This window comes from Gymnoscopelus braueri (assembly GCF_963280865.1).
Source record: "Gymnoscopelus braueri genome assembly, chromosome: 4".
Lineage (NCBI taxonomy): Eukaryota > Metazoa > Chordata > Actinopteri > Myctophiformes > Myctophidae > Gymnoscopelus > Gymnoscopelus braueri.
The window spans coordinates 41574092-41599862 of NC_137605.1; the positions used below are offsets into that span (position 1 = coordinate 41574092).

The following is a 25771-nucleotide window of genomic DNA, read 5'->3' on the forward strand; positions in this document are numbered from 1 at the left end:
ATGAGAGGGCATGACATAACTCCACACTTTGCATTGCTCACAACACAACTAGGTCTTGGTCATGTTCAAATGGGTACAACATATGGGAACATACTGTATGATAAAGAATATCACCACAGTAGCAGAAACAATTAAGAGCCTGACAAATGGCAGATTTTATTGGTACTGACAGCGATCCCAGTTGTGAAAAGTCAGTATTTTCTCAGATGATACCGCCGTCATCAGCTGCATTACAGGTAACACCACGAGTGAGCATGACGAGGTAGTGAGGGACTTTGTGAGGTGGAGTGAGGTGAACTGCCTACGGCTCAACACTAATAAGACCAAGGAAATGATTGTGGACAGATGCAGGAGCAAACGGATTCCACCGGTCAATAGCTACACGTTCCTGGGAGTACACCTGAACAACGACTTGGACAGGACTGATAACTCAGCTGCCCTCTTCTACAGTAAGGGCTGTAGCAGGCTGTTCTAGTTTAGGAAGCTCAGGTCTTTTTGCTCTATCAGTCTGTAAGGGCTAGTGCCCTCTTCTTTGCGATTGCCTGCTAAGGGGGGGCGGGTCACATGAAGGCTGCAGACACAATTAGCCCCAACAGGTTGGTGAGGAAGACTGGCTCTGTGGTGGGGTGAAGGTGCGTGTACAGAGGAAGCTGGAGGCCATAAGGGCCAACCACACCACCCCCTCCACATGGAGATCAAAGAGCATTTGATCAATACAGTCTATCCATCTAGTCTGATTACAGAGTGGTTACAAATTTACGAATTGGCAGGGCAGATAACGATGTTGTCAAAAACGTCAAATGGTGGCCGATATAATCAATGTTAATTGATCCTCATTGAGGGTTTTCTGGTTGAACATTCCACAAAGCTGTACCCCTCCTGAACCACAGACCCACATCCACAGAGCAGTGCAGCTGGGTACCTATGGCTGCCAGGAAGCACTTCCCCAAGGGCCTAGTTAAGCAGAGCACCAACACTCCCAAGGGGTGTGTGTGCGCTTACAAACATTCTCTTCAGGACCCAACATTTCACAGGACCCCTCACAGGGGGCTTTAGCAGCAAGAGTGATATCACACAAACATGATGCCACATCAAAACCTTGTGTATCATTTATGACTGATTATATTACTGCCTAGCAACTAGTCTTGCTAAAAATGGGGGTTCTAAGCACCATGTACGCAACAGAACCGTCTGTGTAACACTATGGTTATAAGAGGTCTAATTTGCAGAGAATTATCTAGCCTTATTATCTACCCTACAACCCACGCCTGTGGGAGAGAGAATGTGACCAAAATAAGCTGTTAGCCATAAATCAATTATGGCTACAATTGGTCACCAAGGCATAAATCCGGTATAAGTAAAGAGCATAGATGCTCTGCCAGTGATAAGGACCACTTGACTCACCTTAGGGAATATTTGGAATGCTTGATGTAGAAGGGCTCCCTAGGTTTTACAAATTTCAGCTGCAAGTCAATTAGAAAAGCCAAACGTCAAACATCAAATCCATGCATGAAAGCATTAAGACAATGGGGGATTAGGGGTTACAATATTTATCATTCAAAATCCATCATGCAATTGTCATCAATGGTTTGAACTCAAAAGTAGTAAAATAGCATCTAGTGACCACAGATCAAGTGGATAATGTATGCCTCACCTCATGTGTGTCAGAGGAGTTGTTGCGGATGTTAACCTTCAGCGTGCTGGACTCACCCACCTTAATGGCTGGGAAGGTATACAGGTCCTGTGGAGAAAACACCCCCCTAAATGGTGCTTCCTCCTGGCTAGGGAACCAAAATTATGACAGCTGATTAAATGATGGGTTTCATTACAAAACAAGACATTTGCCGCCGGACCAATACCCTTAACTGCCTATATGCATTATAGAATATTCACAGAATTACTGCAATAAATAGGGGAAAGTGGCATTTTTATCTATCATCAGTATTATAAAGGTTGAGAGTTGTTTCCCTCACACAGACTAGGATATCAAGACCACAAATTTGTTATTATTACTCAATTATAAAGAAAACAATTCTAAGGCAGTGGATAGTGTCCAATAGGCCCCTGGTGCTAGTTAAGCAGTTCTTACCCAATCTTGACACCAGGGGCTTCAGCTCTCTTCCTGGTCTTGACTGTGGCCTCTGTCTTCACCAGAGAGCAGTCTCCTTCCTGTGGTCCAACAGCTGGCCCCGTCTTAACCCCCTGCAGACAGACCACGATGGAAATTGAGGGTCTGGGCTAATACTCTGTATAATAATATATGGCACCCATCTTTGAACAGATCAAATTTCAAACAATAGGCCATGATTTTACACTAGCACCCCCAAATAACAAGCAGGCTAAAAGTGCAGGACAGTAAGACTTTGCTTTGTGATTAAAATGTTGGCAAGCATTGTACGTATATTTCATATATTATGGACACACAAAGCAGAGGCTGTGATCGCAACTTATATTATGCATGTTAATATTATGAACCTCATCCAAAAATAAAGTAATATCAACAGCAACTATCGCCGGCAGTTTACCAACTTGAAATGTACCATAAATACCTGGGTGAGGATTTTACATACACAAAAGAAAGAGCAATCTATTCGATATTCAAATCACTGTGTAATGTATACTCTTAAGCCAACACAAGCTCTATTCCAAAGTTTTATATTAAAGCAGCACACACAAACCAAGCCTGCTGCTCCCATCTCAGCAGGACCATCAAAGAGCCAGCTTTGCGGACTTGTTAAAACGTCCATTAGGACAACAATGTGATGTTGTGTGTATGGTACTACACTACATATGAGGATATTTTATAGATTGTCCTGAAATTGGGTGTAATCACATTTTCTTATGCTTTAGGGGAAAAAAGCAAAGGGTAGCATTCTAAACAGTAGCACCAATATTCTGGTTTGTGCCTTCCCATAGAATATTTCTAAGATGGATAAACCCTGGATAGGACATTTTAGGCAGGGTTCCAAAAGCATTAACCCCTTGGAATGTAATGCAGTGGCAACCAGGCAACACACACGCACACACACACGGGTATGGTTGGTACATAGGGATGGAGATTAAAGAAAGTAGAAATGGGTTTCTACTCATCTTGTGGCCTTTCAACCACAATTATGAATATTCAAATGATTCACTTGACACAAAAGGGTTGAGAAGACAGCATATAAATTACTTGAAATATCTTGTTGACATGAATTTATTCACACACACACACACTCACAAAAAGTATGTCAACGCTTCCTTTGATTGGAAGGGGACATGGTTAAGGTCAGGCATTCTTGGGGTTAAGTATAGACATTAGCTTAATTCATCAAATTTAGTTGGCTTTTGGTGTGGTTAAGGTTACGTAAGGACAGCACGGTCGTTCACCATGAAACTGCCAACCGTAGCATGGTGTGGGCGGGAAGGGTGCGCAAAAAGCAACACCACGTATCTTTTTTATGAGAATGTAAACCAAACTGAAAGCAGTCCTGACCGTGCCACAGAGTTGGAAGCGGATCCTGGTCTTCTCCTGGGGATCAGACAGAGGATGACATTCGAGGTCCCAGAATTGTGCATAGTCCCCTCTGTCCCTGGGCAGGAATATGATGGGAACCTGAGAGAGTATTTAATAGTAAAACAGCTCAGATACTATACTTGGCAGTTTGATCTGTGAAATAAGGTTCCACAAAGCAAATGATGCATCAGTCAGCAGTATTTCATTGAAGGGTCCTGGAAGTGCAATTGTAATTAAAGAGAGGGCTTTTAAGTGATTCTTCCATCTTTTAACGTATTTAACAAAAAGAAAAAAGAAACTCTGGTCGGCCATTCTATCATTCCAACCTTTCTCTTCTGTAGTCGACTTACATTTCTTTAATAAACAAGCCAATACCGATATTGGATTACCTGCATCTTTTCCCTGGCTCCCAGCATGCCAGAGACTTTAGAGCATCTGAAGGCTGTGTAGGTGGCCCGGTAAACATCTTCACTATTGTCAACCCCCTGAGGAGGGAGAGTTGAACCACAGCTTAACCTCAGCCACAACAGAGCAGAAGCCACTGATGCCATCAACCACAGGTCAAATACGAGATAATAATGTAAGATTGTGGTTTAAATAAAAGAAAACAAATCACCAGCATAGGGCCATAGTGAGTCGGGCCATAAAAGCAGGAACACAGTTAAATAGAGAAACTAAAATAAAGTAAAAACTAAAAAGGGAGAAGAAAACTGCAATGTCCCTTCCATAAGGGGCTCATAGTGTGAATAAGGCATAGCATAACTAAATAAAAACAGTACCTTGACATATGGAGGAGCGAATGATGACAGGTACCACCTCACTTCCTGTTCCCCATTCTCCACTTCAAGCTGGGATTCTGAAGCAGTAGAACACATCCATTAAATTCTAAAAAAGGAATACATTTACTGCAGAACTATATATTTCTACTATTTCTATGTTCTTGTTTTCAAATTATCAGACAATAGTCTTGAGGTCTGGAATAGAATTAAATACCTTGGTCACTTTGTCTGTAGTTATCATCATCAGTTATTTGATCAGTAACCATGTCGAAAGTTGTATGCTCAAGCAAACATTGCTCATAAGTTCAGTCACTGTTCTACTAAAGTGAAAGTGCCATTGTTTAAGCCTGTGTGTTCTGCCTGTGGCTTAAAGATAGGGTAAGTGATATTTTTTGGTAAAGTCTTTTTTTTTGTTAAAGGTTAAAGTACTATATTCTGATAGTAATCATTGCTATAGAGCGTTTGTTCGGTCACAGGGGTCTCTCCAGCTCTTTAGTAAACAGAATATAGTCCATTTTCAGGTAGGTGACAACATTTAAGCCAATCAGGAGAGAGCACTGAAGATGCATTTTCTGTTTAATAAAGAGCTGGAGAGACAAGGGAGACTCCTTTTACTGAACAAACACTCTATAGCAATGAGTACTATCAGAATAGAGCTATTTAACACTTATTTTGACAAAAGTATATCACCTACCCTACCTTTAAGTTATGCATTTATTTACATTTTTAATGAATGTATTGCCTGTAGTGTTTCTTTCATGTTTATTCTTGTACGTATGTCTACGGACCGAGTCCGCTAAGAAAGAATGAATTGAATATATGAAGAGACTAAAAGGCATGTCAGTTTGTTTTTAATTACCTTTTTATTATTCTCAACAAAATATACTGTGTGATTGACTTGGCTACCTGGTGCTAAGATATGATTTGTCAACCTAACTGCGCCTTACAATGAGTAAATAATGTTATCAGCTGCCATTTAGAAATGGCCAGACACTTAAAAGCCTTAAAAACATGCCATAGAAAACTAGCTAATGTAAAAGAAAATATGTAGGCAATGCTTCATGTATCTAAGGTATCCATGTCTTCCTAAACCTACCTGAGGTTTCTCCTGAGGAAGTGGGAGGAAAGATGATGGTCTTGTTAATGATTTCCACCATGTTCTGAGGCGTTTGTGGAGTCAGCGGAAGTGGAGATGACTGAATGTGTGGCCTGACCACAGGCAGTATGGGAGTGGCTGCCTGAGCAGGTAGAGCTGACAGAGTCCTGTCTGCTTGGGCTGCAGATACATCTAGGGTCAGGTCCTGACGGATCTGAACCTTGATGAACTGAAACAAACATTTTTAAAAAATGCCTTAATTGCGCATATTTACACGGCAGCCATTTGGCTGACCCAGTTATGAAAAGCAACTTATGAAAGCACATGGTTGTGGTCATTATGGATTCACCATCTTTACAAGTACCTCCAAGTACAGTGACAAAATACCATGCCAATAACCACTAGACCAACCATTTTTATTTCATCTCCCACCAGCAAAGGATAAATGGTTTCACATTTATTATTATCAGGGTGAAAAATCATCTTTTTGTACTAGGCTGTATGAAGCCACGAACAAAAAAGAAAAGGATTGCATCCTACAGAAACCTTTTATCTCCAGTTTTGCCGCCATATGACTGTTAATATAAAATGGTGCCTCCACATGTTGCACAACAGGTTGGCATGGCACAAAGCCGAATCAATGCAAACACATTTTCTGTGTAAAAAATACATAATCATCACTGAGACAATAGAACATGCGATGATTTCTGATTAGTTGGCTGTCTATGGATAAAACATTTCAGATGAAGATTTAATGGAGTCTACCTTCTGGTTGTCGTCACACTGGACATAAATCTGTCCACTCCACGGTAGCATTGAAGACTTGCTTGCCAGGGATGGGTTGGGACTGATCAGAATCTGCAGGTGACACCTATGCAAACGGAAAATAACAGACAATGCTGGAAAAGCTATCGAGTTACAGTAAGTCGCATAGATAATGCAATAAGGCCCGAGATCTTTCCTGTAATTAAACCTTTGCGTAATGCGGCACATTCTGCATAGCCTTGATGACAATCCTTTGGCAGACGCCGAGGGACTGTTAAATCCGTTGTCTGAGGGCTGCGCAAATGACAGCAATGCATTAATCACACATAAGGAGCACAGATTAAGGTATTCCACTCAGATTACAACTTGTCTGAGACATGTCTTAATACATACTGGAGTGTAAGCCTGGTCTGCGGAGGCAGTGAGCGTGGCATTCTTTTGGGTCCTTTTTGCTTTGTTCTTTTTAAAAGATGTTTTGAGAAAAGGTCAAGGTCCAACCATGAACCGAAAATATCTCAAATACGTGGTACGCACCGTAGCCAAACAAACTGCCAAGATGCCCTGAGAACAGTAATGTTTTCTTACTGAGGATCTATGACTCCATGCTGAGGGGTGATGGTGAGGCAGTGGGCGGGCCAGGACAGCTCAAAACTCAGCTCTCTGGATGTGTTGTTCTGGATCTGAACGTGCCTGGTATTGGCTGCACCATCTAAAACAAACAGAACGTGGGCTGCCATTACCTGCAGCTTAGGATAGCAGCATTTTAAAGACAAATGTAAGACTTTCCTTTTAAAAAGAGTAATTTTTTTTTTTTGTAACAGAAACTCTGGGGCAAAGGCTGCATTCATTTCAGCAGTATTACTGAAGCAACGGCATGGCAGGGTTCAAAAATCAATAACTTTAGGAACAGTGGATGTAGTTTTCAATCAATAACTTTAAGAACAGTGAATGTAGTTTTCAAAACCCACAAGTTACTTTTTAAATTTATGGGGTTCTACTCACTGATGGTGGAACTCATGGGAGCAGTGAGGACAAGCTGTTCAGGGTAAATAGTCCAGGACTCCTGCCGCCTGTCTGAAGACTCTGCAGCCTGAAAGGATGGATATTCAACTGTTATATCTGAAAATGCAGATGCATTCATCTAAAGTTTGTCGCATAATAATGCAGACGACTAACAGTCCATTTGGAAGTAGTTACCTTCAGTGAATGGGGCCCTGCCATCTTCAGGGCTGGTCCCTGGGGGCCTTTCACTGGTAACACGTCCAGGGACACATTACCATTGGCAAAAGCACTGGGAATTATGCGATAGTAATACAAAATTAGCTACCACTGACAGATGGAAACGCAGCAAATTAAAAGTTGTTGAAATATCTCAGTTCATATCATGTAAATTATGTAAGTTAAAGTATTTCAATAGTCAAATATAGTCAGTAGTAGTCAATAGTCAATACAGGGCATTAAGCATTGAAGAATGAAATTCCAAAGCAATACATTATCAACACATCCTTTCACATACGTGTGTATGTACACACACACACACACACACTCACACACACACTCTCTCATTTGTAGTTGACGAGAATGTTTTTAGTCACCAGCAGGTAAATTACATCTTAAAATTCTGGTGCTCAATATTGGTTCATTTGAGAAATTGGTTGGTTTACATAAACAACATTCCAATGTATAATCAGATATATCCGATATGAAGGACAACACCTGTCTATGTCTGAGCCATGCATAGCAGAAGGCTGTATGCTCTCAACGTCGTCGCCCTCTCCACAGTCTGAGCCATCCGCGCTGCCCAGCAGAGACACAACCACCTTACTCATATTCCCATAGAAGAGCTGGACTTCATTGGGTCTCTGGGGCAGGTCATAGGCTGCAGGGACACAATACACAAATAAGTAAAATACAAGCAAACCAACACTGAACACAGTGTACGTGAAGAATCATTACGAGAAGTTTAACATTCAGTATCGGTTAGGCTATTTACAGTTTGTATGTGTTTGTCTTCATCAGCCAGTTTGATAACCCAGGAGTTGTTTACCTTATTTGAGAAGTACTATCCTTGAATTAGTTTTTTCAAATCTTGCATTTTGGAATGGCAGGCATGAATTTTCTGCATTACGTTTTTATACACAAAAGCCATAGGATGTGAATTAAATACTGTATTAATTCCCATGGAACATCATTTCACCAGATATTTCTCAGTCAAACAGGACCTAAAATTGTTCTTTCAATAAATAACTCACCCTCTGCAATGAGCTCTTCCCCCAGGAACTTCTCTTTGAAGTCAATGTTTTTCAGCAGGCTGTTCTCAGACAGAACCTTCCTTCCGGCCTCCGGTTTGCTCTGCAGCAACCTGAAGGACCAACACACAAAACCTCAGTGAGACAAAGCAGCTTCTTCTCCACAACAAGAACAGCAGTGGAAATTATATTAGTTGATTCAGTATTTTCTTTAAAAGCATAGAAGTAGGAACATGATATTCTTATGTATTAAGACAGTTGGCGCTGTATAAATAAAATGTTCACAGCTCTCGCTGTAAGAAAAAGAGCTAAGAGTTGATCCCGATTCCCACCACCTAACATTACCCCGTAAATGAAAAAGAGCAGTGTGGTCTGACCTCCTGTACTGCAGCCTGGACACTTCGTCTCCACAAAAAAGACAAATAGTAGCCAGCAGCTCATTGGCAGACTGACACAGGGATTGCTCTCTTTGTGTGGACTTCATCATAACCGTAATCACCTGGAAATACACACACACATAAAATACTGTACTATGTAGTCGCCTGGCAATACACAGAATATGCAAGTCAAATTCAAACATCACCACTATATAGACAATATGCAGTGCCAAGAACTGCATATTAAAAAAGGCAAGATCCTTACCAAATACCATTTTCCCCCCAATAGACTATTCCTCTGCTTTACCAGTAAAATACTAGCAGTACAATACCTATAAAGCATTCTATACTTCTATATTAATTCTAACCTACGTTTACACTTATTTCCATTTTGTTAAAAACAAGCAGTCCCATCTTCCATATCCCTGTTCCTACCTCTTGCGTCCTCTCCTTCAGTACAAACTGTGAAGGGGCGAGGCTAATGACAGAGGACTCCATAACGGAGCGGGTCTGGATGTCGGAGTAGGCCATGGCTTTGATGAAGGCCGCCCTGGAGCCTGTGTTCCTCACACACAGACACACCTTGCTGACCCGTCCAGCGGCAATGCCCGTTAGCGTAGCAATGTAGCCGTCTGCCCGTTTCCTTTGATCCTCCAGGATGATGTTACTGGTGCCGCCATACCCCGACAGGGGAATCTAACCCAAGATAGACGCCATTTAAAAAGAAAGGACAGTATAAGATACAAAACTTTTGCAATTAAAACAGAAGGCATTTTGTATAGGCTGGGTAAATGGCAGGGGGTTGATATGGAAATGAATACACAGCATGTACACAGAGGAAGCACTGGCATTAGTAGCCGAAAGAAGAGCTCAAAGGAGACAAAATATGCACTTGTACGTAAATGTTTTAGAATAGCAAGTTAGACAAGAGTTATGAAAATTGCATCCCAGCATGCGATGCAGAGCTGGGAGGTGTGTTATCATGTGCCAAAATTTATCGTATCTATGAAAATTAAAACACAGCATGAGCAACATGGCTGGAAGCACTCATATCAGCAGAGCAAAAGAAAGCAAAGGGGTGGGTGTGGGCGTCTGTTATACAACGTAAAAAATTATAATAACCATGGAAATTACCACAAACAGCATGTAGAGGAATGAAGGCATCAGTAATAGAGACAGAGAATAAGCAGGAAGTGTGCCAAAGAACACTACAGAGTTATTTAAAGTCGAGCTGAAATTAAAAAATAGATTTTAAAGCTAATCCTCTGTTATATCAGGCAAATATTAAGTGCCCACAAAAGGTTTTTTAATTAAATGTTTTTGTAATTTTATCAAAAATCCAATCTTGATTACTTCCTGTAGTAAAAAAAAAAAGTCAATCAATGTTCCCCCCGGGCTAAGATTAATTATGTTAGACACCAGAGAGTGGTACTGTATGCAGTAAACATACATGGCGGCCACATATCAAATGATCAAAATTTTACAGCTAAACAGTACACTAAAATATGTTTCTGAAAATATTTCAAGGGAGAAATAGACATGTTGTAACAGAAACTTGATTTAGCACTGCATCGTTTGATATACCGGTAGTTTATTTTGTTGCCCAAGGTGACCTCCAGGTGACCTCGGGACGGCCGGTGTGCCACCATGCCGGGATAAGCACCCATAGGCGGTTAGAAGACTTGAAAATACATAAGAATATCTGTGACATTATGAATATTGATTTTATTTTTAGTCCTAGACTTTATGTGTTGGATGATACTCTGCTATTCGCTCGGCGTGAGAGTGACGATGCTGAATGGATCCTAGTATCATGGTGGGGAAGCAGAGGGACTCTCCCTGCAGGAATGGTTGACTGAACAGGGAAGCATTGCGGCATATGAGAATTTATCTTACAGGATGCAAAACAGATCAGATGCGTTTGTACTGAAGAGAGACATATCTAACTTATATTAGATAAGATATGTTAGGCTCACTTGGGCTGACTCACTCTGGGGTTAATTCTTCCATGCGTGTTGGGGATTTGAGGGGGGTGGAGATGTGTCGGGCAGGCCGTGGTGTGGACCACACGGTTGTTTGCGCACTGGCGCCGCTTGTATCCCGGTTTCCTGTGATCACCTCTTCCTGTGTTTTTACCCCTTTGTGGTTTTTGGCTTGTGTGGGGATGTGGCTTTGGCGACAGCCTAGGGTCTCACGCCCCTTTAACAATAATAATTAACATCAACAATAGCTGAAGAAGACCTGTTGTTAGAATCAATTCTGGACTGAGATGCATCCAAGATGTTTATTGTTGAGGTATGCAAATGAAACAACATTTCTGTTTTTGTTTTGAGGTACTTGTGCATGGTCTTTTTGTGCTGGAATAGATGTGGGTTTGATTTGTGTGTATTTTTTTAAGTGCAATGTATGAGTGAAAACTAAATAAATTTAAAAGAAAATAGTGGCATCCGTCTCTGGCGGCAGCCAGATTCGGTTCAACCTGCATTGTGACTGGCTGAGAAGCACACAGCTCCTGCTCAATGTGAATATGATATGAGAACACAAAAAAGGGAAGGGGGGGCTCGACTTTTTCTCATAGCTTATGCTCTAATTTTGTACCTTGTGTAGAAAGAGACATAATACGCAAAATAAATAACAGTCTGATTCTCACAGTGAATTTGACCCCCGGCTGCGAGGGCCGGACTCCAGACTGTTTGATCTCCAGCTTGGCCAGCATGCAGGCCACCCGGGTGGGAGCGAAAAGCAAGTGGACTGCCACGTCCTCTCTGGGACGAATGGACAGCTCCCCGTGTCTGGTCAAACGCTCCTCTGCACTGAACATGCTCTGCAGCTGAGGGACAAATATAATAATTAGAAGCAGAATATTATTCTTCATTTATTGCATATTGCTCATTTGGCATCAATACAGTAATGAGTCTGCCCCAAATTTCCCAAATATGATTTTAATGGTCTGTCTACCATTGATACAATCACTAATAATAGATTGTGCAGAGAGAGAAAGACTTCAAGAGTTGGATAAGAAGAATACATTTAATGTGGTATGCATCATCTTAGTTTGACCCACTGGGATGGCTCTCCAATTTGAACATAATGTATCACATATTCATCACCTACAGTACTTTATCATTCTTCTCTTAATGAAACAAAGACAATCCCTTAAATGCATAAATGTATGTATATATATGTATATATATATATATATATATATATATATATATATATATATATATATATATATATATATATATATATATATATATATATATATATATATATATATATATATATATATATATATATATATATATATATATATATTTTAAATTCTGGCACTCAATGAGTTAAAATGAACAGGCTCCAGAGTATTTACCTGGAAACAGTCTTGGTCCTGACCCCGGATCAGCAGACGCAGTTGCTGTGTGGTGTTTGGGGAGTTGTTCCTCAGTACCAGCTTCTGTTGCCTGAGAGACAAACAGTTCCAAGCTTAAATGAGCGAAAGATAATCACCTGACCAAAGATTCCAAAACTGAGATGCTCTGAGAATCCCGTTGCCTTCTTATTTTCCCAACTAGCATGGGGATCAAATCACGGATGGATCCGTTTAAACCCTTGCAGGACAAATGCAGCATGTAAGATGTTTATTTAATTTCATTTTTCCATGGCTTTCTGTACACTACTCATCTTCAATGAGTAGAAATAAATGGCAGATTATCTTGAAATGGCTTGTGAGAACAAAACATCCCCCATGGATCCCTTTTAGTCCCTTCTCATGAATAATATTAGAAATGTCTAATGGAATGGAAGCAGACCACCAGGCTCTGGGTTTTATTGATAGTTTTCAGATGAATAATTAATATACCTTTACAGTATTTGTGTGGGTTTCCTTGAATGTCAAGGGGAAACAAATCATAGAAAACATATTGGCAGCAGCCTTCTGGGATTATTCCTACTCTAACCAGCACCCGGGGAAAGCAGTGCCCAGGTCATGGCTAAACCTATATATCAATTTTTTAAATGAACGAACAAAAAACATCCATACACAGCTCTTCCCAGAGTGACACCTCCCCAGGCCATAAACTGTTTGTTGGAGAGGATGGGGGGTGCGTCGCCAGTTAAACCAGGGATCGAGGTAGCGGCAGGCTTCTCGTAGTCCTCCGTCATCACCTCTCCTGTCAGAGAGACTTCATACTGAGGGCCGGATGGTAGCACCAAAATGGTGAGCAGGCTACAGTAGAAAGATAAGACAGAAGGCATTCCCAATTAAATCTCAATTCGTGTTCACAGGCCATAAACTGACTGTTGTATTAAGGACAATGATGGACGCAACCCAAGGGACAGAGTTTGTATCTGTTTCTGCACAGAAATTCAATCAAGGACAAAGCTCAACAGTGACTCACTATTCTCAATAAACCGCTAATCTGAATATTTACTATTATATTGAGAGCACATGAAGGTACTTTAATTCAATAAAGATTTTTAAAAAGCCGTTATTGGACAGCCCTGTATAGGAATGTGATTTAATTTATACACACACACACACACACACACACATTAGACTCCCCAGGCTAATATATAAAATATGTTTATGTACACACGTCAACATCTGAGTTTAGACCCAAAAAAAATACTAAATGAGAATTGGTGTACAGGTACCTCTCTCTGCGTTTCCAGCTGTCCTGTGCTGTAAATGTGACCACAATGCACTGCTCCTCTCCCGCTCTCAGGAACAGCTCATCCGGAGTCACCGAAAAACACTCATTAGCATCACTGCTCTGTGGAGCCAAAGAAAGAGATAAGGGGTTGAGAGAGGAGGGAAGAACGGAAAGAGAAAGGCATACAGGGATGGGGGGGGGGGGGGTTGAGGAAGCAAGAACAAGTAGATGGAAGGGAGAATGAACAATGGGGAGGAGGAGAGCAAAGGAGGGAGGTCAGGTTCAGCAATAAAGAGATGGATAAAGAGTTAGAAGGAAGCAAGCAAAGAAGCATGAGCTCAGCTCCGGGCAGAGGGAGAGTAGCGCCCAGGATTACAGCTTAGGCATTGGGTGAAAAATAAGGGTTACAAAATCGTGGGATAAACATTTAAAAAAAAAGGAAGCAAGCAAGGAGAAGAGAAAATTAACCCATTAAGACCGGGAACGCATCTGTGTCATTTTTAGATTTCTTTAGCCACAATATCGTGGGATAAAAACATTTAAAAAAAAGAAGCAAGCAAGGAGAAGAGAAAATTAGCCCGACCGGGAACGCATCCGTGTCATTTTTAGATTTCTTAAGCCATTTCTTTTTTGAAAAATTGTACACACACAAAGATTTGCCATTTTTTTCAGAAACAGCCAAAGTATAAAATAATGGTTTAAGTGGTTACACAGATGCGTTCCCGGTGTCAATGGGTTAAGAGGGAACCGCAGAGCAAAGAGTGAGACAGAGGAGACGACAGCAGAGAACACACAAGAGACAAATTCAATAAACCATCCCACAACAGGTGGCACAATCTGCACCAAAATGCCACGCTGGCTTACCCAAATCCCACATCTAATAAGAAAAGCAAAGGTCAGAATTACCTTGAGTCTTAGCTGCACGTCAATGTTGCCTGCATTCTTTAATGGCAGAGTCTGTTGACTAGTTTTACCCACCGGAGCAGAGAGGCTGACAGTCTAGACAAAATAAATAAGGAGTGCAGTCAAGCAGTTCATTACCACCACAGTTCGGGTCATGACAAGTTTAAAAAGTAGGACAAGATTAAAAAGTAAAGTTAAATTTCTTAACAAAAAGCAGACCATGTGTTCTTGAAGGAAACACACTTGCCTATTTTCTTATTTACATGGCTTACATTTACATGATTTAGGAACCTTGCTAGAGTATAAGATCAGTATTTCAGTTATATGGGATGGAGCTACCCCAATCAGGGCCTTATACGTTATTACAATCATTTAATTTGTTCAATGCAAAGCCGACAAAATAGTTGAATATGAGCCCTGCTGCAGAGAATTTGTCAGAAGCCTTGCAGCAGCATTTGTTTCTTCAATGGAAAAAAACAAGAATGAGTCAGTTTCATTACATACAGTATGGCTCAAAAATCATGATGGTTGAAAAAAACACTAAGATGTTGCAAGGTGGGCTTTACAGACCTGTTGTAACCTGTACGTCTTTATACCTTTTAATCAGGGAGTTTCTGTGTCATGTTGCTATACAGTACAGCACCGTAATAGTTTTATTTTTTAATAAAAATGTGTTGTTTTTCAGAAAACTGTTTTTAGAATCAGCCTCAGGTCTGAATGGGTTAACCAGAGAGTGGTTCTGGGCCAAAGATGGGTCTCTAGTTTTATCCTGATTTATTTGAAGGAAGATATCCAGTCCTTTATAGCTCCAAAGCAGTGAAACAAAAATGACAACTTATAATGATCTCTTGGTAGATTAACAGATCTATAATAGCAGTAGTATGCTTGAAACACACAACCATGTGACCAAGGGGAAGCATCAAACAAACTAGGACCAAGGATGGAACTGTAGGGCACTCAACAAGTAAAACCAGTTAAACGCCAAAACATAATTACCAATGGACACTGAAAACTGACTGAGGTAGAAAGTATAAAAGGCAAAACGTTTATTATGGGCTGTTCCACTAAACCCAACCCATTGTTGATGCCAGATTAAGAAGGTGGAGTAGTCTACCAAGAACACACTAGAAGAAAAAGTCCAGAGCATTTGGCATAATGAAGTTGTTCTTAGATAGTGACGTAATTTCAAGTACAACTATTTTAAATCATTGGTTGAATGGTGACCGATGATTCAGCCATGGGGACTCTGGGTAGCATGGTGGCAGAGATTCTGGGACATATCCTAGCTCATCATTCTGGTTAGAGGCATAGAGAAAGGTCACTGTACCCGTCCTGTACACAGTCTCTCTTATGCATTTTCCTAACAATAGCAATTGATAGACAAGTTAGAGCTTGCCGTCTCTAAATTAATGTACCTGTAGGTCTTTAGGAGCATGGACCCTCGCAGTCCCAGACCTGGCTCTGAGTGGAATACTCCTGATCACATGACTTGGACCTGGGCAGTCCACCTCAATGTCCACTCGAGCGCTGTATTCATCAGCCGGCCCCAGTTCTCCTGAAGAACGGAAGACATTTGAGTTAGTATTAGCAATTAACCCCAGATTTGTCCCTTAAAAAAAAATCTATTCAATTCATAAATCTGAATTTATAGAACTAAAGCATAATACAAAAAAACTTCAATTATATTAAAGAAATCATATTAACGAAACTGTACATATAATATGGCATCAACTGACATGTGAAATGTGAATGCAATGCATTGAATGCATCCCTTTGGTTGAAATGTGCGTAAGTATATGGAAAGTATGGACTGCATTCAAAGTCAGAAATTCAAACTGTGGTATACAGGACATTACCTGCAGATGTGGCATACTTCTGAGGTGCCCTGAAGTGAACCCAGACCATAAAGCTCTCCGGGTTCTGGAAAAAGTTAGATATTAAAGGAGTGACACCAGTCCTGTGTTAAAGGCTTCACTATCTGTACAAGCAAAACAAACACCATTTGTGGACTTCTAATCCAAGTATTTTAACGGACAAACCAGTCACTCATTTGCCCCCCATATTGTTCTCAATCATATAGAATTTGTTAATCAAAAAATTAAAAAAATCTAACTGATCACCAAATAACTAAAAACCTGGGGCATTTGGGTGCCGCAGAGGTAAAACACTTGACCGCCCATCTCTGCAGAGGACTGGTTACATTTCTCCGGCAGTGTGCTTCTGGCTTGGCAGAGTACTCAAATTAACATAATTGGCAGTGTTTGCAGTTGGTAAGGGCCACGGTACCACAATCCTCCAATCATATACACCCGCCTCCACACCATAGACTATTTTTGACAAATAAGTGCATTTTGATTGCGACATTCAACATTTTAATCTCTTCTGGTACTTGTACAGTACTTGGCTAAAAGTTATCTCAATTTTATTGTCCGGATGGGGACGGTTGTACTGCAACCATTTGTTTTTAAAAGCTTGTTTTTCCACCTCGAAACTATGTCCGAGATGTTGTGGTGCTCACTTTCACTGTCGTGAGAAGTAACCTAGTCCATCTTTTTGCCATAGTGGCGTGAGGTACAATTTCAAACCACAGTTTGGTGAGAAAATTAGCGGGGTGAAAAAAATAACACAGGAAGTAAAATTGGCTGGTGGGGGCCTTTAAGGGCCCTACAAGCCATTATCAAATAATAAACCAAGACGTGACAAAGTGTACAGAAATCTTATCCAGCGCTGAGTGTATTGACTACAAGTAGGCCTGTCACAACTAATACATAACCGTCTAATCGCAATTATTTGAAATAGTCACAATTATTTTTGCATAATCGCCATAATTGTTTTCATGTTGACATTTTTCACACATTTTCAAATATAAAAAAGCAGATCTACAAGCTTACAACGCGTCACTTTGTGACGCGTTGCAAGCTTGTAGATCAGCTATTTCTGTTATATGTATAAAATGATTAAATATGTCAATAATTTCTTTGTAAATTTAAGATAGCTGTCATATCTGCCCTGTGCAATTTTTGATTACAAAGCCTAAAAGGCAAACAGAAATTACATTTTATTCATATGTTCCCCCATGTTCAATGCCAAACACACAATTAAATCGTTCATCGCAATTATTTGAGTGACAATAAATCGTCAACTTAAATTTGCAATCGTGACAGCCCAAACAACAAGAGAGAGCGAGACGATTACAGACTTGGCTATTACTCACCTCTCCATAGCTGGCATGCATCACATGGTTCATCACTGATGGGGAGGACTGCTGGGTCATGTGACTGGCCTGCACCGACCCCTCAGCTGTCATAGCCACAGGGTCCTTGGAGAAGGTGAAGCATCGCCAGGCTGTGGCATTCTAAAGACACGAGGGTTGGAAAGATTAGATACCAAACCAATATACCGGTACATGTTTACACACATCAACTACTTTGTCTTTGTAATGGTGCTCACATCAGTACTGTTGTCAAAATTGATTTGGGAACACTTAAGAACCTGTCGTCTGTCTGTCATGCAAAACTAATAATGCATTGTGTTCACTCACTGCACTGATGACCAGGCGAATGGGCACGGTGGCATGAGTCCTGTTGAGAAGTTTTAGACGAAGGGATTTGGCACTGCCACCTGACAGGTCCCCGAAGTCCAAACACTCAGATTTACCAACATCAACCTGAGAAATTTGTTTTATTTTAGATGCTGTATTAAGTAAAATGTGACATTTCTTATTTATTTTGCAAGACATGAGTCAATAATGTTTATTTTGAGAAATACATTCATATGCATTACAGCTTTCTGTAAACAGTAAGAACTAGCAAATAGGACAAAGTTTCCATTAAGCTCAAAAGCCAGCCTCGGTTCATCATGTATTCATTCCGCCAATAGGAATGCTGAGAGGAAAAGCGCAGAAGGTCCCGGTGGCATGTGATCCCAGACCAACAGGGGCTTAATATGGGCCACCAAGAACCACGGGTCACTCACCTCTAGTGCAGGGTTCTCAGCCACAGCAACAAGCACCACCCTTTTGGCGAAGACTTCGGCCCTCGCAGCGACCTCCGAGTCGGCCGAGGCCGGCCAGGAGGAGACACTGAGGACACATTGGTAGACACCGGCCTGGGGCGGTATGAACAACACCTTCTGCTCCTCTGTGCTCTTGGGGCCAATGATCGTCTTGTTCTTCACCATCAGCCACTGATAAGGCAAGCTATCCACCTGGAGGGATTGGCATGGGAGTCCGTTTTACTGCCAAGCCCTTGATGTTCTGTGTTTGAACTCAATAAACAGTTTCTAGTGAAGTAGTGAGACTGGGCCCACTTAAAAACAGATGCAGGCTGGGTCATCGAGAGTGAAATGTAGATAGTTCTGAATGAAGGAATCTCCATTACAAGTGCTTTCTGGTTCACTGAACTGAAAAATTGGAAGCGTTTCAGTATAAAGGTTTGAACATTTTCTCAACAAAAAAGGTTTGAATAATCAAACACATTCTGCACCATTTTGAGTTTAGTATGCTTTTTGTCAATGTTGACAATGTATTATGTTTGTGTGATTTTGAAAGGTGAAGCTAAATGCAGTTTAGCCCATTATAGTGAGGGGGAAATGTTTTACTGCATTATAGCTGATGACAACCTTGTTCCTGGTTTTAAGACGGGGGAAACAGTAACAGTCTTTAGAAATGAACCTATTCGATCTTCAGTAAAACTGAAAGAACTCCTCCCATTTAACCAATAATAAATGAGGCCATGGTACAGGTATATCTTGATAATATCTATGGATGGATGTTGTTGGCATTATTAAAAGTGTAGTAACTTAAAAAGAAAAACGTAGTAATGAGTTATCATGATTAAACATATCTTAATTGCGTTCCAAATAGTTCTAATCTGATGTTATATAGCTAAATATATGACTACGATTTTCCTTTTCAATTTAAATGATAATTCTCTTTTTTTTAGGCTGCATAGTAATTTCTGAAGGAATTAGTTTTTACGATTCACAAAAAACACCTGTGACTGCTCACCTTTTCTCCATCAATGGCCAGGCTAGTGACAGTTATGGAGACCTGCTGCCATCGCTCAGAGGGGTTGAAAAGACTCAGGGACGTCTGGGAGGCGATGCCCACACAGCAGGCATGAGGGAAGCGCAGCTCCTCTGGTACAACCACCTGGCCTGAGGACATGAGAACAGATCAGAGGAGAAGGGAAGAGCTGACACCAGGTAATGAAGTAAAAGGAAATAACTTGTGACATTGTCTTTGAAATCACAACTCAAACGGTTAATTGAATATTAAAGACTATTATTGCCCTGGGATGCAAACACATCTGCCAAAAAATTAAGTGTTATAAATAAAGGAAAAAGTTACATATTTTTTCTACTTCAGATGAGACCTTCACAAAATAGCGTTTTTATTCTGACTCTCACTATAATAACCGAGACTATTTCTACCTTTAAGTTCTTCAAGACCTCCAGTCATCCATGGTCCGACACCATGCTGACTGTAAGGTTTCCCCATCATGCCTAGGTCCAGGTGGTTCTGATGAGGTCTATGGAGCTGGTGGAACCCACCAGGCCCAGAGGTGGTGCCCAGATGCCCCAGAGAAGGTTCACCGGAACACATGCCTTTAGTAGATCAAAAGCAACAACATTTATTATATATTCCAATTTCACCTTCATGTCCCACTGCTGGTAGAACAATTTGCTTTTACTTGTGACACAAATGGAAACGGAACGTGGACATGCCTGAAGTGGGCACACTGAAGAGACCGTTCCCTGTTGCTCCCACTTGGTAAGCCCCAGGATGTAACAGGGCTTCAGATCCCAAATACTGTTGTGCCAGCTGGGAGCTGAACAGAGGGCGGCCTGTGAGGAGGGACTGCACAGCTCCGTGGTGGGGCAGGTCGACCATGCCGGCCCCCTGGGGCTTAAAGCTAGGAATGGGCACATAGCGCAGATCCTCAGAGGAGTAGGAGGGAGGCATGCCAAAGCCTCCTCCGGGGTACACTTCACACGCCTGGGTTGAGATTGAGCCGGCAGCCCCCCACTGCTGGGAACTCTGAGGGGCTACGGTGCTGCCAGGCTGCTGGATGTTGAGATTACTGGAGTAGCCCGAATCGACTTTAGTCAGCTGCCGAACGCCAGGCTCAACGAGGTGCTTGTGGTGAACGCACGCTTGTTGGAGGTTGCTGGTTCCATTCCCACTACAGTGGCAGGCACATTCACTCTGGCTACGACTGCAACTGAGAGCGGAGCCGCTGCGCAGGGGTTCTGGGCTTTTGCACTGGTGTGGGGGTAGAGGGTCGAGACTTTTAGATTGGTGGGGTTGTAGCTGGTCAAGGCTTTTGGACGGACCAAGGATGTCCAGGTGTGATTGTGCTTCTGGATCCACTGGAGGGGTTGGACTAGCCCTGATAATAGTTGTACTCAATTCCAGGGTGCAGTTACTCTGCAGAAAACAAGGAAATGGAGGTTATCAACAAAGCCTTAAATGAATTTACAATGTAAAATTGTGTCACAGTGGTGACAGTTTAGACAAAAAAACCAACAGCTTTTAATGCTAAAGGAGACATGGCCCAGATGGCCTCCATCAGTTTAAGTTTTGCTTTTGTATTGAATTCATCTAAAGTTTAGCCGCAGACAACGGAATATCTACATCAACAAATACAAACATCTGCAACATCTAAGGCAGCGATATTCCCTACCTGCTCCACACGGAGCATAGTCAGTGGGTACATGTCCCAAAAATTGGCCCCTGTGGTGTGATCACCTGTCACTTCCGAAAAAAGTTGCTTACCAATCTTAAACTGGTAGCTGCTATATCCGTTAGTGACCCTCTAAACATTTTCAAATATCTTACTTTCCCCATAATATGGGAAGAGTGTAAATGAATGAGCCTATGAACTCTACAAACACGTCTTTGCATTTTATGTAAAGACGTGTTTGTAGAATTCATAGGCTATTCATTCTGATCAAAATGTCAGATTATATATTGGGGTGCCTGGTAGTGCACTAACCACATGCTCCTTGTGAGTCACTAGGACCCGAGTTTGAATGCGGCTCCAGTCATGTCTTCCCTCCGTTTCAAGTCTCTACCCTCTCCTAGCTAAATAAAGCAAAAAAATCCTACAAATAATCTTCAAATGGATATATGACATTTTAACTTGAGGCTATACGTCAGAAAACAATGAATACAAACTTTGTCTATTTCAATCAACTGTGTGGGTGAAACAGAGAATGCACGCGTCAGCCATTGAGAATAGAACCCTCAGAGTTTAGTTTTTCTTTGCTTTGACGCAGTGCAACCTGAACTCAATGCAGGCAGTGTTTTCAAAGGAAGCATTCCTCTGATGGCTGACAGCCAATGGCAATGCCTAATGCCCGATGGCTGTAGGTGAGCAGGTCATAAGGAGCTATAGAATATTGATATTCATTCCTGGAATTAGTTTATTAGTAATATTTAATGACAATTTAAGGCAGCTGGTATGTTATCACCCATATTATTTTACCTTTTTCCTCTCCGGTGTGGGTATAACAGTGCTGTCATTCATTGAGATGTATGTGAGCCTGCTGAGACTGGGACTGTCACTAGAGCAGGTGGACTGTGGGGAGAGCTCACAGCCCTGGTGTCTGTCTGCACTGGAGGGGGGCGATGACACCGTCCTGATAAGATAACACAACACATGGAGGGAATGCCACAGATCATGAGTACAGTCATGATGGCAACGTGAGTCAGGTCTAGTCAGCTGCCCTGCACACATAGGCTCAAAACCAGAAAAGAACCAGAAACAGTATTAAAAGGAACACTTTGTGGATTCTGAACCTAAAACCTATTGTTCTTAATGTGAGGTGATCATATACATAGTGTGGCAAAACGATACCTCATGTATTCTGTGTATTTCTATGCAAAAATATGGGAATGTCTGCGCGATAACATCAAACATGTTGCTTTGCATGATTTTTTTTATATTTACGCATTTGGCAGAGAAACACACAGAATACGGTATGAGGTATTTTTGGCCACACAATATTATCTCCTTACATTCACAACAGTAGGATTTAGGTAAAAAAAAATCAGCAAAGCTTACGTTTAAAGAACAAGGACACGATTGAACTCTGTCAGTAATATTCCATCAACTCAGTGTGCAACTAGTACAAATCTGTATTAACACTCATTAGTAGGCTATCTAAAATAATAGCATACATCTTGATATTTTAAACAAGTAAGAACCATGCATGAACAGATTTCTTTCATGCAAGACATCATGTGAATGCAGTACCCATCAACACTGGGAAAGGATGTCTGACTTGGAGACGATTGGGTCAGAGGAGAGGTGGACGGTCTGAAGTTACAATGGGTCTCCTCCATAACAAATGCAGAGGGCATGGAAGAACCCTTAAACACTTCTGGAACAAAGACAAGTGATGTTAATAATCAGTCAATAGTTTCTCTCAAAATTGGTCATTTCCTACAGTAACAGTTAAGTTAGCTAGCTAACTAGCCGTCTTTTGATTTCTATCCATTATCACCAGTTATTTTAAGTTGACTTTGAACCAACCACAGCCTACTGGTATAAACAGCTGACAAGATGTTGACATGGGTTTTTCACATTTAACCTAACAACCAAAGCCAGAAATGACATTCAAAGGTTAAGCAATCCAGCAATCAACTCACCAAATTGATTGTGTGTAGGAGGTAAGCCGACGTGTTTCTCCACAGAGCTATGTGGTGACAGAACACCTACAGCACTCCTGAGTGGATGTTTCTTCTCTGGAGTACAGCTAGGATTGTCTTTCTGCTGCTGACCTGTAACCCTCACCCTCTGGGCAGGGGGAGAGGTGGCTTTGAGACCCTGCAGGCTCAACTGCCCTTTCCTCGTGTTAGGAGAGGTTCCCGGTTCACCGGGAGAAATGACATGGTTGTCCTTACTATGCTGTATAGTTTGTAAGGAAGACTGAGTGTCGTTGGACACCGACTTGTCTCTGTTTTCTGTCGAGTTCCTGTTTGAGGTGCCCAGAGTCCTTTCGTCCGTTTTTGCAGCAGCTGCAGAGGCACATTTAGCTGCAGAAGTATTAACAACGGAGGGCTGCCCCGAGCCCACAGACCTTCTAGCCGAGCTGGACCGTAGTGTGGGTATGCAGCTCGCCTTAGGGCGAGGAATAGAGCTTCTCCTTTCACTTTTACTACCTGAAGACGATGCATTTGGACCAGATCCTGACTGGTGTGTTGCAGTGCAGTTAGTGTTTTTTGTCGCTCCTTTACCATCGCTCTCCTCACCTATCCCATTTGAGGGTCCTTGTTTTAGATGATCTTCCGATTGCTGGGCAGCGTTCCTATTCTCCTCAACAAGATATCCATCCTGAGACCTCCTGTGAGAGTTGTTGAGGTTGTCGGCCCAGCTACTTAGATCAAACGTGGTGTGTGCGACGGAGGCATCGCCACTATTACTACTGCCAGACACATCAGCCATTCTCAGGTACTTCTCTATGTCAAAGGCACTGAGCTCCCCAGCGCATGCGCTTCTCTGTAGTGTGTCCATCAGGGCACTCCGGTCCAGTTGCGAGTAAGTCTGGATATTGGACAGAGTAGAGGCAAAAAGTAACTGTTCAGATTTCCATCATAGGATCTGTTTTAAGGGTCGAGAGGTAAGGAAAGCTCTGATACAGATTCATAACAAATAGTCTTAATGTCAGTCTTGTACTATAATTTATGTATTGCAATTTAAAAACTGGTTCTTAATCTCATTTCATAATAGTACAGTCACCCAAGGTGCATATTCCATCTCAATGAATGTTTTCATTTTTTTAAAGGGATTCTAGGCAAGTTCAGAGATCAAAAAAAGAAAAAAAAATGTTGTCAAACACCGCCCCTCCAATCCCCCCCTCCTCCTCATCAGCAGTTTGTTTCCCCGACCACCAGGGGGTGACGCAGGGGGGACTTCTGAACGGAACGCCGAAAATGGGTTGCTTTATTCGGATACAATGCGTGTCACTGCCCGCCCCTGCCGGTTCTCTGAATTTCAGTAAAGTAAATTCCGTGCCTCAAAAAAGAAGTTTGAGAGTGTTTTAAAACCGAGAGTAAAAAGTTAAAACAGCGCAGCAGAAAACAATGGCGGCTCGTTCCATTTTTGTCTGCTGCACTCGGTTCCATTCGGTTTCACTCGAACAGTTCACACGGACACGGACGCGCACATGCGTGCGTTTCATTTACGTCCCGGATACCCGGATGTCAAAACATAAATAGTAGGGAAAATACGGATTCAGAAAGAGGACTGTGTTTCAATGCAGGAAAACACCCCAGCATCATTATATAGTGGCTGATAGAGGGGAGAAAATGCAAAATATATTTATATAAATATTTTTTAAATTTAGGCTTAATGTCTTAATGCCTAGAATCCCTTTAAATATGCCACACAAAGAGTGCAAAAACAACCAACCAACATGACGAGTACCAACGTTGCAGATTTTCTGCTCGTTTTCAATACAACGCCATAAGATGGTATTCAAATGAATGGTCTGAAAACCATGTGAAAGTGGGCAACTATCGGCTACTTTATGAATCCGATCACTCACATTTTGAAGTCGGGCGGTTTGGTCTGTGATGTTGACAGCAGGTCCAGGAGGCCTGGGCTGGTTGTTGGCCCTGCTCCTCTTAGACAGCTCCATGATCATGGCAGCCAGATGAGACGGGTCTGCGCTAATGGAGGCATCGGCAATGGCAGAGGCGATGGTGCTAATACTCAGCATCAGGTTGCTGTTGGTATCGTTGGGGGAGACGTAGCTCTGGTTAGCCGAACCAGAGGCCCCACGGTCATCTGGCAGCACACTGGGTTCTGAGCGGTCCTACAAGATGGAATAAGGATGGTGGGTGAGATCCTGGTTTCAACACAGCATTGTCGATTACTGGGAGTCAACAAGGACTTTGTACCTTCGTTTTGTCGCAAGGTTCTGGATCAGTATCACCTTTAGGTGACATTCGATTACCTGGTGCTTCAATTGTCTTATCCAGGTCCTCTGTGAGGAAGGTAAATTGAATTAGTGCACGGTCAAAATTCCAGCATAACATGTCTTTATTTTATGCATTAAAGAAACTAAAAACAAGTAATCTGAAGTATTACTTTCATAACTAGAACACATCTGTAAAGAATCTGAGGTATCATTACTTCTACAACACAACTGTAAAGTAATCTGAGGCATCATTACTTCGACAACTAGTAATCAACTGTAGTGTAAACACACCATGGTTCAGAGTTTTGTCTGCTTCACCCAGTTCAAACATGTTGTTGTGAATAGATGCGTCTCTGGAAGAGAACTCTGATGGACGGAGCAGAGGAAATGGTTCCCTTTTCTCCGGAGATGTGATGATGTACCCAAAGGAGGGCTGGAGAAATAAAGAAACATGTAATTGATGTCATAGTCGTCCTCTTCATAACCACTTATGACCCACTAGCTCAAGATTTAAGTCAAAATAGG

General features: G+C 41.7%; 1 protein-coding gene across 5 annotated transcripts in view; it reads right to left on the reverse strand.

Annotated features, from left to right (window-relative positions):
* Positions 1-25771, reverse strand: part of cep192 (centrosomal protein 192) — a 40659-nt gene that overhangs the window by 2086 nt on the left and 12802 nt on the right. For 3 of the 5 annotated variants that reach the window (XM_080425658.1, XM_080425655.1, XM_080425656.1), the window contains exons 18-51: positions 25538-25679; positions 25227-25312; positions 24872-25141; positions 22974-23868; positions 22579-22705; positions 21808-21961; positions 20045-20747; positions 19751-19924; positions 19326-19474; positions 18293-18523; positions 17859-17984; positions 17532-17672; positions 16174-16237; positions 15733-15872; positions 14321-14413; positions 13416-13534; positions 12802-12987; positions 12133-12223; positions 11413-11592; positions 9198-9458; positions 8763-8884; positions 8389-8498; positions 7853-8015; positions 7334-7427; positions 7139-7226; positions 6722-6845; positions 6137-6242; positions 5372-5600; positions 4276-4352; positions 3886-3981; positions 3476-3595; positions 2090-2202; positions 1655-1781; positions 1405-1463 (exon numbers count right to left, since the gene is read on the reverse strand). In XM_080425658.1, coding sequence (XP_080281784.1) covers positions 1405-1463; positions 1655-1781; positions 2090-2202; positions 3476-3595; positions 3886-3981; positions 4276-4352; positions 5372-5600; positions 6137-6242; positions 6722-6845; positions 7139-7226; positions 7334-7427; positions 7853-8015; positions 8389-8498; positions 8763-8884; positions 9198-9458; positions 11413-11592; positions 12133-12223; positions 12802-12987; positions 13416-13534; positions 14321-14413; positions 15733-15872; positions 16174-16237; positions 17532-17672; positions 17859-17984; positions 18293-18523; positions 19326-19474; positions 19751-19924; positions 20045-20747; positions 21808-21961; positions 22579-22705; positions 22974-23868; positions 24872-25141; positions 25227-25312; positions 25538-25679 — 5960 coding nt within the window. The remainder of the gene's footprint in view (positions 1-1404; positions 1464-1654; positions 1782-2089; positions 2203-3475; positions 3596-3885; positions 3982-4275; positions 4353-5371; positions 5601-6136; positions 6243-6721; positions 6846-7138; positions 7227-7333; positions 7428-7852; positions 8016-8388; positions 8499-8762; positions 8885-9197; positions 9459-11412; positions 11593-12132; positions 12224-12801; positions 12988-13415; positions 13535-14320; positions 14414-15732; positions 15873-16173; positions 16238-17531; positions 17673-17858; positions 17985-18292; positions 18524-19325; positions 19475-19750; positions 19925-20044; positions 20748-21807; positions 21962-22578; positions 22706-22973; positions 23869-24871; positions 25142-25226; positions 25313-25537; positions 25680-25771) is intronic. The other 2 variants (XM_080425657.1, XM_080425659.1) reach the window with 2 other exon arrangements.